Source organism: Capsicum annuum, chromosome 9 (assembly GCF_002878395.1).
Source record: "Capsicum annuum cultivar UCD-10X-F1 chromosome 9, UCD10Xv1.1, whole genome shotgun sequence".
In the NCBI taxonomy this organism is placed as follows: Eukaryota; Viridiplantae; Streptophyta; class Magnoliopsida; order Solanales; family Solanaceae; genus Capsicum; species Capsicum annuum.
In genome coordinates, this window is record NC_061119.1 from 217259626 (window position 1) to 217275604 (window position 15979).

General features: G+C 34.2%; 2 protein-coding genes and 1 long non-coding RNA gene across 3 annotated transcripts; all 3 read left to right on the forward strand.

Moving 5' to 3' along the window:
- Positions 1–52: 52 nt before the first annotated feature.
- On the forward strand, positions 53–6446 carry LOC107840907 (probable disease resistance protein At4g27220). The gene is made up of 3 exons (XM_016684857.2): positions 53–1984; positions 2117–2147; positions 3111–6446. Exon 3 carries the CDS (start codon positions 3601–3603, stop codon positions 6049–6051), a length of 2451 nt encoding a protein of 816 aa, XP_016540343.2. The 5' UTR covers positions 53–1984; positions 2117–2147; positions 3111–3600; the 3' UTR covers positions 6052–6446.
- Positions 6447–9558: 3112 nt separating this feature from the next.
- LOC107841829 (mediator of RNA polymerase II transcription subunit 20a-like) lies at positions 9559–11872 on the forward strand. Its single transcript, XM_016685677.2, has 5 exons — positions 9559–9586; positions 9689–9831; positions 10288–10466; positions 10770–10859; positions 11467–11872. Exons 1-5 carry the CDS (start codon positions 9573–9575, stop codon positions 11707–11709), a joined length of 669 nt encoding a protein of 222 aa, XP_016541163.1. The 5' UTR covers positions 9559–9572; the 3' UTR covers positions 11710–11872.
- A 1828-nt stretch (positions 11873–13700) lies between these two features.
- Positions 13701–14846, forward strand: LOC107840908. Its single transcript, XR_001665347.2, has 2 exons — positions 13701–14197; positions 14360–14846. It is a non-coding gene; the product is annotated as an uncharacterized LOC107840908 (long non-coding RNA).
- Positions 14847–15979: the final 1133 nt, after the last annotated feature.

Below are 15979 nucleotides of genomic sequence, written 5' to 3' on the forward strand. Positions count from 1 at the left end.
TGTGGTCGATCATTTAACAATATAGCCAGTGTAATCCCAAAAGTGGGTTCTGGGGAGGGTAGGGTGTACCATCTGGTAGACCCTCGGCTCGACAGAAAAGAAAAGAATTCGAAACATGGTAGCAAGAAAATATGACAGCAAAATAGTCAAATTATTGGAATTCTGTTAGCAAGCACTAAATGAATACAAAAATTCATATAGTGGACCCAAATTAAGGCAATTTATCTCCTGAAATCAAACATAAGATAAAAGCAAATGTAGTGAATTTCTACTTAGTTTAGCGCTCCATCTAAACATGTGAGTTCACGTGAACTCAATAATGCTCATTTAGTACTTATGAGATTCACAAATATATGAATATTTGACTGTGAATTCATAAACGCCAAATCCCAGATCTTCCTTATACCTACTACATCTCAGCAGCATATGCTTACCTCATACCTATTATTTTTCACCAGCACATATATTGTGGCCTATAGGTTGTATTAAATGCATCAATAACAGGGCAAAAAAGTGTTATTAGTGTCACGTTTCTCTCCACTACCATTTTTTCTTTTGAATACTACTTTGATTTGCTTCACTTGAGCCAAGGGTCTTTCGGAAACAGCCTCTTTACCTCCATAAGGTAGTGGTAAGGCCTGCGTACATTCCACCCTCCATAGACCCCACTTTGTGGGATTTCACTAGGTATGTTGTTGTTGTAGTGACAGGGAAAAAATATGTTGCGACTGGGAGTCATTAGGCTGACATAAGGTGCAACGGCTTGCCACTCGGGCTCATCACTTTGGCCGGAAGCATGAGACGGTTGACTGATATAATGGAGTGGAAGAATGCTTTGAAAGAATTCCCCAATGACATGAATCTGTGAAGGCAAACTGATCTGAGATTCCCTTGAATCGGTGAGCTCTTTTGATTGTGCACTATAGCCAAGGGGGTCCATATTGTGCTAAAAAGAAACGTTTCATTTGTTTTGTTCTGTTCTGTTCATACATGTTTTTAGATTCACCTTTATGTTTTTTCCATTTCATCTGATTATAGATAGTGAATTGTTTCTCACTAGCTCAGCAATGATCAAGCTTTCTTGCTCTAATGACGCTCTTTTCTGACCACTTTCATTTTGTTTATCTTGTCCTTGATCATGTATTCGCTTCTTATAGGAATAGTATCTAAAAGATGGCCTCATTACATGTGCTTTTTATACGAGTTCAAATGTTAGGTTGTTGGACCAAAATTCTATAGTAATAACAGCGATGAGAACTCTGCCTACCTGAGTTACACCAAGTATAATTGGTTCTAAACTCAGATAACAGCTTGTGGGTGTTTTTTGACAGGGATGTTCTGTAAATTGATGCTCATGCTGAAAGTTTGATTTATCTCGAGTTCTTCTTTCTATTTCCTTATTAATCTCGAGTTTGTCTGTAATAGTAGGAAAGAGTGCTTTATTTGTATCTGCGCCTGGAGTTTCTTGTTCGTGGTGTTTCAGTGATGTCTATGATTTCGAATGGATAGTTTATAATGTTATCTTGTGGCTGTGTTATTTCCTTTATTAGCTAGCAGTGTGTTTATAGTATTACCTTTTATGTTTTTTTGTTTATTATACTGTTATTTGTCCTGAGCCGAGGGTCTATCGGAAACAGCCTCTCTACTTCATCTGAGATAAAGGTAAAGGTATGGACCGCGTACACATTACCCTCACTAAACCCCACTTTGTTGGATTACACTGGGTATGTTGTTGTTGTCTCTTCAAGAATTTGCTAATTCTTGACCACATGAGGCCTTCATTTTTCCTTAAAAATTACCCGTTGTTTCTTTCAATGATTAGGTGGGTTGAGTTAATATTTTTATTACTTATTTTAACTTTTTATGTGGAAAATATCTTCCTTCCCACCAAACCCACCCTGTATCTTTTGTTTTTTCCCCATTCTCTGCTGCTTTTGATTTCTTACACCATTTATTGCTTTCTGCTTCAACTTGAATATCAAAGGTAAATACTACTCTCTTTATTTCAGCCTTGATTGTTCTTTTCTTTTAATTGCATTTAATAACAAAATGACCGAAAAGTTCAATTCTTTTAAATTTGAATTCTAATTCTTTTTCATTATATATTTGACCTCAGATCTTACTGCTTTGCTGAGCAGCTGTAAAAGGTAAATTACTTTTACTTAAACTTGTATTACTTCTAGTTTATTATCTGATTGAAATTCCTCTTACTCATTGTTTCTTAGGTTATAAAAATTATCTACTTTCCAGAAAGAAAAAAGGTTTTACTTTTATAACATTTCGGTATGAATACCCATTAAGCTATCTTTTCTAGAAGTCAGAACCCGTAGACTAAAAGTTCTAGCTTCACCACTGCACCAAAGGGTGTTGAGGATCTTTGATCAAAGGTCTCAGGTTCAAGTTCCTAGGAATAAAGAAATGGAATGGAACATTTATATTGGCCCATGGTGCGAATATTGGATAGTCGGGCTAGTGAGTTCCAAATAGCAAATGGTTATTAAAAAACGTTAATTCTAGTACTTTATAATTCTCTCAATTCTTTTAGGATGAAGGAAATACTGAAAAAATTGCTTCTTAATGAATGGGTGTAACAGCAAAGAGTGGTTATAAGTTTTTCTATAGACGTTAGAACCAGTATGCAATTTCTTTGTAATTCTTTTTTATTTGTAATCAGATAAGAGATGCTGCTTCCGTAAAAAAAAATTACTATCTATTTAAATTCCATTGTAAAATGCACTGTAATTTTGTTCCTATCCTGGTATGATTTGCCAAACTTTAACATAAAAGGTAAAATTGTTGCCTTATTAATGGCTAGCCAGTCTGGTATTACTTTGTTCCATATAAAATTTGATTGAAAAGTTTAGTTTTATTGAGAAAATATCAGATTAAGATTTGAATTTTAGTTACACGCAAAATATGTGATGTCTTGGGCTCCTTGATGCCATGCATATGATGTTTCTTTAAGATGAATATTTTCATTCATAAAATATTTTGATTATATCACAAATGGAAGTGTGTTGTGAAGGAAGTATTGTTGTTTAGTAAACGACATATTCATTATAATTTCTTCCACTGCAATTGAAATGCTCTGCGTGGTTCTTTTGTTGCAGTGCTTTTTGGAAGATCATGGATACTTTTATTGAGAAGGTAGTTGATTTTGGGGTGAAGAAATTCAAAAGTATTAGTGACTTCGATGAGAATTTGGAAACTCTGGAAAGATATGTAAAGCAATTATTAGATAAAGCACTCGATGTGAAGACAGAGGTTGATAATCGAGAGCAATCTGGTAGGAGGAAGAGGAAAAGAGAAGTTGAATCTTGGTTTCACGAGGTTACAAAGATTGAAGAAGAACTACGTGCATTAAAAGAAGTAGTAACAAGAGGGAAGAAAAATGGAGGTGTTTTGGAGAAGATGAATGGAAGGGTAGGAGAACTTCTCGAGCAAAGTAAACATTTTGGAACGCTCGTACATGATATGTATGAGCCTGAGGAGTGTCCACTGCTGGCATCACAATTTAATGACAAAATATCAAAACAAAATTTATAAGTGATTTGGACGTGGTTACAGGATGAGAATGTCTCAAGCATCGGTATATATGGTATGGGAGGTGTGGGCAAAACCACTTTGGTAAAGCATATACATAATCGTCTTGTTAAGGAGATTCATTATCAAGTCTGCTGGGTTACCGTTTCTCAAGGGTTTACCATCAAAGGATTACAATATGAACTTGCCAAAATTTTGAAACTGGACCTTTCAGATGAGGTAGACGAACATAGAAGGGCAGCCAAGTTAAATTGGGCATTCAAAAACAGGAAGAAAATTGTTATCATATTGGATGATGTGTGGGATCGCCTTTGCTTGGAGAAGTTGGGTTACTCTCTTGGCATGGAAGGCTGTAGACTGATTCTAACTAGTCGCTCATCTGAAGTCTGCCTAAAGATAGGTTGTCAGAAACTACGCGAAGTGAAGAATCTCAATTCTGATGATGCTTGGGAGTTGTTCAGGAAGAGTCTAGGATGCGAGACTCTGGTTAGTCCAGATATCGAGCCAATTGCCAAGTCCTTGGCGGGAAGGTGCAAAGGCTTGCCACTCGGGCTCATCACTTTGGGGGGAAGCATGAGAGGGGTGACTGATATAAGGGAGTGGAAGAATGCATTGAAAGAATTCCCTGATGACATGGAAAGCGATGTCTTCAAGGTACTTCAGTATAGTTATGATCGGTTGAGAGATACAAATATGCAAGAGTGCTTCTTGTACTGTGCTTTGTATCCTGAGGACTGTGAAATTGGTAGAGATGAATTAATTGGTAGATATATGATGGAGGGAATGATGAAGGGAGATAGCAGGGAAGAAGAGTTTAACCATGGCCATACCATATTGAATAAACTAGTGAAGATTTGCTTACTTGAAGCAACTTCCGAAGGAGTAAGGATGCATGATTTACTCAGGGAAATGGCATTGCGAATCACAAATGTTAAACCAAGGTACATGGTAAGGGCTGGAATAGGATCACAAGTTCCGGAGGAGCAAGATTGGATATTCGATTTGGATAAAGTGTCTTTTCTTAAAAGCTACATAAGGGGAATCCCTGAAGACATGGCTCCCAATTGCCCCTCATTATCAAGCTTGCTTTTCTCTGATTGTACTTTGAGATGGATCCCAGAATCCTTCTTTCAGCATATGAACAACCTCCAAGTACTCGACTTGAGCTATAACTCAGTGCTTATGGATTTGCCGAGTTGCTTTTCTAACTTGAGAAGTCTTAGGGCACTCTCACTTCGACAATGTGATCAGCTCAGATATGTGCCACCACTGGGAAAGCTCAAAAATCTGAGGGTGTTAGATGTATCTTACACTGGTATTAAGGAAGTACCTCAAGGCATGGAAAACTTATTCAAGCTTAAATTTCTAGATATGAGTGGAATAGGTCTTGATGAACTGCCAAAGGAGATATTACGTAAACTTTCCCATCTTCAATACCTCAAACTTCCACTACGTGTGAATGCAAAAATTGAAGACTTGTCCAGCTTGGAACTTCTAGAAGAATTCAAAGGCCGCTTCTGTGATTTGCATAACTTCAACAAGTTCATGAGAAATCGCCGGAACTGTGAGAAAGATTGGTGGTATGACATAAGAGTAATGCCAAAGGTGTCCAGCGCTCAATGTTTCTTGCACCATGACTCTGGAAATCGTAGAGTCGAACAAAGAAAAGTGATTCTACAGAGTTTCAGCCTTGAAGCAGATGGAGGAGTTCCGGCATCAATTATTCTTCCACATTGCGTTCAAAATCTACATATTGAAAACTGTCGTGGTCTGCGTAGCTGCTTGGTGGACAGTTTTCAGTTACAGGCTACTTTAAGAGGCTTGAGCTGTGTGATCAAGCATTGTGATGACATAGAATGGATTGTCAATGTGCCTGATGGGAGAAATACTATTATAAAGACAGACTGCATATGTTTCCATAGTCTGACTGTTCGTTATTTGCGAAATCTTGTTGGGGTTTGTAAGGGGAAAATTGCATCTCACACCTTCTCGGGTCTAACAGAATTGTGTTTCAACCACTGCAATAGGATGAAGAAGTTGTTTCCATGGGCTATCGTGCAGGATCTGAAAAACCTTCAGGTGCTTTGGGTACAGTATTGTGATGAGATAGAAGAGATAATAGGAAGAGAGGAAGAGGGAAGTAGCCAAAGCAGCAATCCCCAGATTACGTCTACAACTGCTGATCTTCCGAAGTTAAAACGGCTCCACCTAAGTGTCCTGCCTGAGTTGAAGAGAATCTGTGATGGAAAATTGATCTGTGATTCCCTTGAATCAATGGATTTTAAATGGTGTCCCAATCTGAAGAGGCTGCCTTTCTTTACTCCCAATACAAATGGGCATCCTCTCCCTTCCCTCAAAAGAATCGAAGTTAAAAAAAGTTGGTGGGAAAGATTGGAGTGGGATCAATCCCATGTCAAGACCCTCTTACAACCTTATCTAATTGCAGATGATGATGAAAAATTGGAGGGGAACCAATACCATGTCAAGAACCACTTTCGACCTTATTAAATTGCAGATGATGTTGTTGTTGTTGTTGTTGGTGGTGGTGGTGGTGGTGTTGACAACGATGATGGTGATGTTGCTGCTGCTGCTGCTGATGATGATCGAGGCTCACTGGCGCAGCAATGAGCTGTCTTTCTGATGTGCAGGATTAACATGAGTTAGGGGAGTTTTGGGGGTGTCTAAGCTCTCTGGAAAAAAACAAAGTAAATGCAGGACACCTTATGTTTCCCCCTTCTCTCCTCTTTTCAGCATGTCGATGGCGTATCTGAGCTCACTTTGTTCTCCTTCCTTATATGAACTCCATTATTGAAATTTTAATCCTTGTAACTACCATGAGAAGAAGAATTGATGAACATGATGATGAGTTACCAACAATTAATTAATAAGCTATTGATCTTTGACTCACTATCTAACATATATAAGTTTTTCAAGCCTAGCAACATTTTCAGCAGCAAGCTACGGTCTAATGACCCCTTTACCTAGGTTGCCTTCACTGTATGAATCAATGAACATTGATGTTGCATTTATATATAGATTAGATCTCATTCGAAATCTATAATTCCGTCATCATCCACAACAGAAGCTCCATTCTTGAATTCCAGAATGATCATATACCAAGTACTGCTGAAAGGTAAAGTTTTTCTTTTCCCAAGTTATCTGTACTTTCGTTTATGACAGATTATAGGCTATATATAAGGTGAGTATATTTGTTGGTCATGTGTTACAAGCCTCTACCCCGCGGAGAAGTACTTAAGATGGCTTCGGAGGAAAAATGGGTAGAACTTCGTTATGAAAATCTGTCATTTGTTTGCTACTACTGTGGGATACTAGAACACGCGTAAATGTCATGTGTTCTCAGTGAAGAAGATGCGCGAAAAGGTACTATCGGTGAAAATCATGGTTTGGCTGTTGAAAACTTGCGAAAAAAAGAAAGAGGCTCAAGGAGGAGCAAGCACAAAATATACTTAGGAACATCGAAAGAGTTACTTCTTTAGTAAAAGATAGTTGATTAGTTCCAAAAGTCGAATACCAAACTTTTTTTACAAAGCATATCAAATAATAAAGTGTCGTATCAAAAATTTTAGTTTTTGGTATGATATTCGGTATCAGAGGAAGAGGGAAGTAGCCAAAGCAGCAATCCAAACCTAAAAGAGTTTCAACTGTACATTCATGCTTGAATTGAAGAGATATGTCACTTTTTCCATAACAACAACAACGTGCCGGTGTATTCCCACAAAGTGGGGTCTAGGGAGAGTAAAGTGTACGCAATTCATATCACTACTTCAAATTACTCTGTCATGCCAATGCCATCGCCTTGGCCCTTGACCACGCCACTGCCTAGACCATGTCATCCCAATGCCATCGCCTTTGCTGCGCCACTGCCTAGACCATGTCATGTCAGTGCCATCACCTGTGCCATGCCATTGCCTTGGCTACGCCACCGCTGTGTGTATCGACTCGTGCAGTATTGTAGCTAACGTGTTAAGTATCCTCCCCAGAGAGTACATTCGCAAGAATGAAGTAGTGGGAAACAACGGAGTGAGAACTAAAATAGGCTAATTGATTCAGATTGCGACAGGCTCCAATCCAAAAGAAAAGATGCATAGGCAAGCCTTTCTTTATGATCATATGGATGGATAGGCAATGAGGCTCAGCAATGAGCAATCTTTCTTGCTTTAATGAGCAACCTTACTTGCACTATAGATAGATAGGTAAAGAAAAAAAAAGAAAAAATTATGTATATTATATACTATATGTTTGATCTCCTAATTTATGTGCTTATTATTTTTTTTTTTTATTTTAAACTTTTTATAGCGAAAATCTTGGTTCCACTACTATTAAGTTTATTATTTTTATGAGTTCAAGTGTTAGATTGTTGTACTAATAATATTACTAATAACAAGAACATAGATGAAATAATGCCTCCATGAATTTCACACAGTTTAAAACTTAGATAAAAAGTTTAATTGAGGCATAATTTATAAGCAGGAAAACGCAAAAATAAAGTCAAACCTCTCCGTAACATTCACCCTTTAACGCATTTTACTATAACAAATAAGTTTTCTTTGGAATCTATTTTTTATTATATATTTAATTGCTTTACAGTAAGTATTTGCTTATTATGTAAACTCTTTACATAATAAAATATTGTAACACTCCAAATATGATAGGTGAAGTGGAAAAAATAATTACCATCTAGACCACTGTATAAATTCTTATAGTTTGGTGTTGACAAATTTTATGTGTACCATTTTTCTTAACATTTACAAATAAAATAAAAAAGTTTCAGTTTTTAAAAGTGTACCATAAGTTGGAAATTTATAATTAAAAGCGTGTAAGGTAGATAAGAATTTTAAATAAAAATTTTATGACTTTTAAGATATAAGTGTAGCATATAAGATGACATAAAGATACTATACATTTTATTTTAATGGGCATGCAAATTTTTTCTTATTTAATCCTTAAGAGCACAGTTTTTTTTTTCTCATATAAAAAGAATATTAATTAATAAAAATATATATAGGCTAGATATCTTTCTATTACACAAACTTGTCTAGAACTACATTTAGGATAAATAATAATTATTTTTTTATTTCAAATCTTCTAAGTAAATTAGGAGACACTATCAATTATTTTAATTACCTTATAAGTTATATAACAACAAAATATTGTATTATATAAGATCAAATAAATTTAATATATATTTTTTAATTAAAAAAAATCATATTTGTGCATAAATTTTTTTGACTTGTTTAATTCTTTCAAAGCATTGATTTTTCTCTTATATATAAAAGGTATATTAATTAACAGAATTAAATGTAGAGTTGACACCATTTAAAGACAATCTTATCTAAAACTACACTTGTTTAATTATTCAAAGCATTAATTTTTCTCTTATATAAAAGGTATATTAATAACAAAATTAAATATAGCTAACTACCATTTAAAGACAATCTTATCTAGAACTACATTTAAGAAAAAATATTTATTATTTTTCTATTTCAATCTAAACAAATTAAGAAAACTATTGATCCCATGAAGTCAGAAGGAAAAATATTGTATAAAGATATAGGACTTTCTTTATTTTAATAAAATAGATTTCATATTTCTGTTTGAAAATTTTTACTTGTTTAATCCTTCAAATCATATCTTTTTCTTTTCTAAAAAAGGTATATTAATTAATATAGATATAAATATATAGACAAGACAACATTTTGAGAAAAATTGATCAAGAACTAGTTTTAGAATGAATATTTATTATTTTTCTATTTCCATATTGGAGGCCAAATAGGAAAAACTATTGATTTCATAGCAAATTAAAAAGAATAAAAAATAATTTAAATTACCTAGTAAATGTAACCAAAAAGAGGTGGATTTATTGAATTTTTAGACAGAAAAAAATCTATATTTATTACATGAATTTAATGACATAGTGTATGTTCAAGGTACTTGTCCTATTATAAATATAGTTGCATTGTTTCTTACGCTATCAAATTATAACATAAGGAGTTTTGCCAATCAACAACATGCCAATCAAATGGTAAAAAATTTTGATTTCACTAGACACGTAGTAACATTATTTATAGATTTTTAATGTGTGTTTAGATTTATGTGTATAATTTGTTACTTTATTTGTCGTTAGGATTTTGCAATGGCGGCCAAATGCAGGAACAACGCTCAGCACTCAGATACTTTCTGAAGTTTCTCAATGCATCGAAACGATTAATGGGGTTAAAGAAGGAAGATGGAAAAATACTGTTAGCTTTTATAGACCAATACTCAAAGGTATTCCATTACTTAATGAAGTATATGTTTGTAAACATACTATAAAAGGATGATCTCTATGTTTTTTTTTTCATGTTGATTCATTATAAAAATTAGATTTTGAGAAGGTTTTCTCTTTTGTAAGGCAAAATAATTTATAAGCGGAGTAGGATTGACATGATTTCACTAGAACGATTGGTATAGTCGATCTTAACTTAATATAGTTGATTGATTAATTGAAGGGGAGCCTTGGTGTGATCAGGAGGTCACACCGGACTTTCCTTTTTATTAATTAGTCCTCACAGACGAGCGCGAATTTTAAAGTGAAGAGTTAGCGCGAGGATGTAAAGAGTTGTGGACTAAATTTTTTCTTTTAAGAGAAGTTATCGCTGTCATTGAGTAGCCTTGAGTGAGAAGAACCTTGTAGGTTTTAACGAATGTGCACAAATGTTTCAACTTTTTGAGTACTCTTTGTAGATCAAGCAAAAGCAGTGGAGTTTCCCAAGGACTTTATGGGAATTTCGCTTCAAGAGCAACCCGACATGTATTACATGATAATTAGACAGCAACGGTTGATCATGGAAGCGGAGTCATCAATGCAAGAGATAATGGAGAAGTTGCAGTCTTACAAAACGAGGATTGCAATCAGTTTTGAGGTTTGTATTGCTCTTACTGCATGAGGGGATGATTAACTTATCGACAACTATCCATAGTCTTAGCTTTGAAAATTTAATCATTTATAGGGAATATCATCTGCATTTATTGTGCTTCAATATTTTGTGAATATGGAACAGCTTCCGCGCTTGAATTTTACTATTTACCTTATACAGAATGTTTTAGAAGATGTTTTCTACACTTGCCACTTTTTGCCTTGCTTTGATTTATGCTTCGAAATTCTATAAAATAAGACTTACTTAGTACTACTTCATAATACTCATTAAAATATTTGACGTATGTAGGGGATTCAGTATCGACTTGGTGACTTTAGACTGCGAGTGGGCAAAGTTTCTCCAGTAAACTCTGAGAACTTGAGGGGAATAATGATGGAGGTATGAAATATCTTTAGATGTTTATTCTCATTTGAATGCTTGTTCTTTGGTGAAACCAATGTTTACGGCGCAAAACACGCCGCAGTTTATTCATTTGTAGTGGTACCTTGAAACGGCTCAATTACTTTAAAAAGCTCGCTAATTCTGGTTATTCCCGGTCACTGAGTAGTGTTGTCCCTAGACAGGTGTATTCATTTGTAGCGGTACCTTGAAACAGATCCAACACCTTAAAGAGCTCGCTAATTCTGGTTATTCCCGGTGACTGAGTAGTCCTCTAATCCCATCCATGTTGTCCCTGGACCTCTTGAATGGTCACGACAGGTGTATTCATTTGTAGTGGTACCTTGAAACAGCTCCAACACCTTAAAAAACTCGATAATTCTGGTTATTCCCGGTGACTGAGTAGTCCTCTAATCCCGTCCATGTTGTCCCTAGACCTCTTGAATGGTTGCGACAGGTGTGATTAGAACGCGGAATTGCTCCTTGCTAGTTTCTTTCTTCTGTGAACTGAGTGTTTTTTAACTCTCCAGCACTTTTCTCCACCTCGTAAGCAGTTTCTGTTATGAGCGAGCATGTTGGCCTCATAAGATGTTTGTTTCTTTCGTAGATGGAGTATCTTCCGATTTCTTCATGGGAGACATCGCACCAGATTATGAATGAATTCTTCGACATATTGAAGGAAACTCTTGGAGGAAGATCATTACCAGGTCATTTTGTGCACGTTGAACCAAATTTTTCGGAGTATGGCCTCTCTGATCAATACACTTCGCAGCATACAGCAGTACAATATGCTAGCTTCATGGCGCAAATGATATCAACAGGTCAATCATCACGATCAGCGAGAAATTAGAATGCTTTGTCGATTATAATATTTCCTTTAGCTATAGAAATTAGAACGCGATGTTGTTATAGAGCTACTTTTTTATCTACTTGCAGTTAAATCAGAGTTGCAATAGTAAGCAAGCTTAGAGCTACTATGGTTTCACATCTCTGTAATTTCTTCTTGGTTTTAATGGGCGATAATGAAAGTTAAGTGTTTGTTTTTGTCTGAAGAATTGTACTTGAGTTCATAATGTTTTAGTAAATGATGCGGAGAAGGGTAGTGACATTGATCCACAAGAAGCTCAGCAAACTCTTGAAATAGCGGAAGCTGAAAATCTCATGTTCGGTTCTGTAGAGTGGCAGTAAGCTAGGGTGACTTATCTATCAACTTTTCCACGTTAGTCCCAAGGTGTTGGTCTCTAACTAGAAAAGTAAATGCTCGAGTTTGAGAAAGTACGGATTGAAGCTTGGTAGAGTTACGCTTTTTTGCTAAATACGGTATATATGTAGATGCTAAATAGATTTTGGATTAGCTATGATGGAGATATCTATATATTATTAAAAGGAGAGGATAAAGCCTCCTCATTAAGCCATGTGGCATGATCAGAAAAAGCCACATGTATATTAATAACTAATTAACTATTCACTAATAACTGATTTCTAAAAATAATGTTTCATAATTATCTTGCTTTAGGAAAAAAATTATTTCTAATGTTTCCTTTTAAAATTATTTAAAATATATTATTTTTTAATCATTATCCTCATCCACATCCTAATACTTTGCACGTTGGAATTGAAAGTAAAATATTCTTATTACAATGTATTGAAGTAGATGAAAAGATTTTATAATATTACAATTTTGTAATTTTGTAATTTTAATTATTGATTCCTATAAAAAGTAATTTTTCTTGCAGGTTCTTTTACCCTTTTTTATTAAAAAAACAAAAGAGTCTTATCTAATATCACTAAGATTTTGTAACTTCTCACATTACGGTTCACAATTTGAATTGAAAACTTCTTTGTTTTGTGATTAGCATTATCCTTTAACTTAACTTTGACACATCAGTTAAAACAAAATGGGATAATCCACGTAAATAAAATTTTATACTCCATCAGTTCAATTAGTCAAGCGATTAATATGCATATTATTGAAATTCTGCAGTTCTCTCTGCAAAGTATTCAATTTGCTTCTATTACCAATACACCGGTAATCTCCGATTTTCACCCGATTTGATTTGTAAGCTTTCTCCATCTATGATTCTATAAAAATGTACTAATATTTAAAGAACCCTACTATCAAAAAAAATTTGATTTACAAACCAAATTCTTAATGCGTCTAGATCTGCGAATTAGTTCTTAATTATGAATTGGGTATAATTCTTTCTAAGAGATTTCTCGATTTGTCTATACTTTTAAAGCACAATTGGTTCGCATGCTAATGTGTATATGACAATTACATTATTTTTGCTTGCTTGATTTACCATCGGCAGATAAGGTTAGTATCCCACTTTGACTCTGATATCAAACGCTATCTTTTGCATGTTAATTACAATAATTGTTGTGTGTTGTAAGATTTTTTTTGATAGACATATCTGCGATGTTCATATTCAATCATCAAGTTATTTCAATTATGATTTCATCTCACATGGCCAAACAGTAATAAATAGCAAAAGTCATTGTCCTGTTTTTGCGGATTTATATTGCAATCCAGGCATTGTGAATGAGAGAAAAATGATGTTTTAATAACAAAATATAACATTTTCTTGCTTGATTCCATATGACAATGAAATTGTCATGTGTTTGCATTATATCTTTAACCAAAAATACTAAATTTGTAACTAATTTAAAAAGTTATTGAACTATTAATGACATATAAATAAGGGCATTCATAACACCTTTATAATGCATTTGTGCAGGTCAATTGACACATTTGACCTAAAGTTTGTTAAGTAAACTATATTCTTGCTTAGAGCATTTGAGTCAATATTCAACTTTTGTATTGACGGTTTCAATATTTTTATTAGTTTTCTATAATGGATGAGGGTCAATACATTTTTTTTAGATTAAGTTATCATATGTTTTTCCCATTGGTTCATTTTTTTTTTGATATATCACAATTACATGCATCCATGCAGCAAATTTGAACTTTATACGGACATTGGGAGGCATAATGGTACAATTGCTACCTTAATTTGCTCTATTTATTTTCAAAGTTGTCTGCCTATATGGTTGAGTTTTAAATACTACGTTGATGTGATATTGTGACCATATTTTTTTAATGAATAAGAACAAGCACCTCAACTTCACTCGCTAAAATATAGAATTTGCTTTCTTACAAGTTTTTATTGTACCAGCATTTTCAGCAAAAAAGACCTCCATAATATGTGGCTAGATTGCATTAATGCCACCATCACTACCTGCAAATGCTACCGTTAACGTGACAGATGGAGTATTTATCCTATATTGAAACGACGTTCAACTCAAACGTGCATCTTATCACATATCCCAAAATTATGGTGCGATCTATCACATATAACATTTTTACTGTCAACCTGTTAAATATGTTCTCGAAGTGATAAGTTATCACGGACACAGTTTTTTCACGAGAACATATCAATAGAATTGACATCTTATAGTTTCTCTGACCTTACATTCTCTTTCTTTTTCATGTATCCCAGGTTTCAGTTTCATACAATTGATAAACTCTTAAAGAAAGCGGAAGAAGAACAATAACAGGTATGCAAATATTCTCTTGCATTAGAATGGGTTGAAATGATGCGCTAAAGGAGATGATGAAACTAACCCTCTAGTTAAAGCTAATCCTCTGTCACTTTTCAATTATCATCTTGATTTCAAAGAATGGTTGTTGTTGTAGATATTAAAATTTATATCTTTGTTCAACATATAATAGATAGTGTACAAAAGGTGATACTTATAAACCTCTCGCTTGATTTCGGTATGACATCATTCATTCTTTCAATGGCAAATGTAAAATATTGACTATTCTCGATTTGCCCTGTAAGCATACTTACGACAATCATCTACTAAAAATCCACAACCTGTAATTCAGAGCATTTTTTGCCTAATCATATAGGAATATCTGATAAGTGGTAAATGTTTAACTACTTCAAAATTCATGCAGTTCACATTGCATTTGTTTGTTTTTTTTGAAAAAAAAACAATTCAAGCCTGTTATGCAGTGTAGGGGAAATAGAGAGGAAAATCATGAGGGAAATAAGTGAGGGACAAGGATTAAGTATGTTCAAACTGTTACTGAGGAGTATCTTAAGAAAGCTTTCCACTTCTTGGTGAAACTTGGGCGATTTTAAGGGACCTTACTTACTGTTGAAGGTTGATGATGAAGATGTACCTATGAAATGACTTATATGACAAATTTTGAACTCATCTATTCCAGTTTATCGTCTATTTTTTCATGAATGATCATGTCTGCTATGCCATGTAGTTTATTTATCTTCTCATATGATTTTTGTATTTTTTTTAAATAAAATAAAAATAAAAATTCTCAATAGATGGGTGTATCGTATAGGATGGTTGACTCCTCATTGCATTGGGATGGAATATTGTTATTGGTATAAATCACTTATTTTGAATTATTTTAGATGATATACTGATTGAAGATTTATTTTTTCGGACTTCAATTGAAATATTTTTTTGACCATTGTTTCGTTTATTGTTTTTTTTTTTCTTTTTGGTCTGTTTTTTTTTCCTGTTGGCTTATTATTATGGGTATTCTCCTAATTTTTGTACCTATTGATGAGTGGTTTGGACAACTATCTTTTTAAAGATGTGGTTGTGTTGATTTGTTGCGGTTGATAATTGAGGTGCCTTCTCTACTCTATTTACAAACGTCACAAGTAATTTGGGTTTGCATGTTGCTCTGTTTCTTGCTTTGATTTTCTTTCAACTGGGTTGCAAATCCTTTTCCAACAGCTTTTCAACCTCTAATTTTTCTAGGTAAGTTGCCCAATTGTTTTGGCTTGTTCTATTTGCTTATTTATATTTGTCATTGTCCATTCAAATGGCATTGAAATTTTCTTTCTCTAATATTTTTAGCTTATAGAACCGATTCTCTATCAAATTAGTAGTTGACATGACAGATCAAGGATGCAAATATGGAGATTGTGTGGTTGGTAAAGTTTGCTTCTTTAACAAGTTGTATATAATTGAGTTTTCAAAAAATCAACTTATATCAAATTAGTTTTCAAATTTTCACTTCTCGACTTAAAAAGACACAAATCAAATCTCCAGTAAGCGTCTCCCTAATCTCCTTTTCCCAC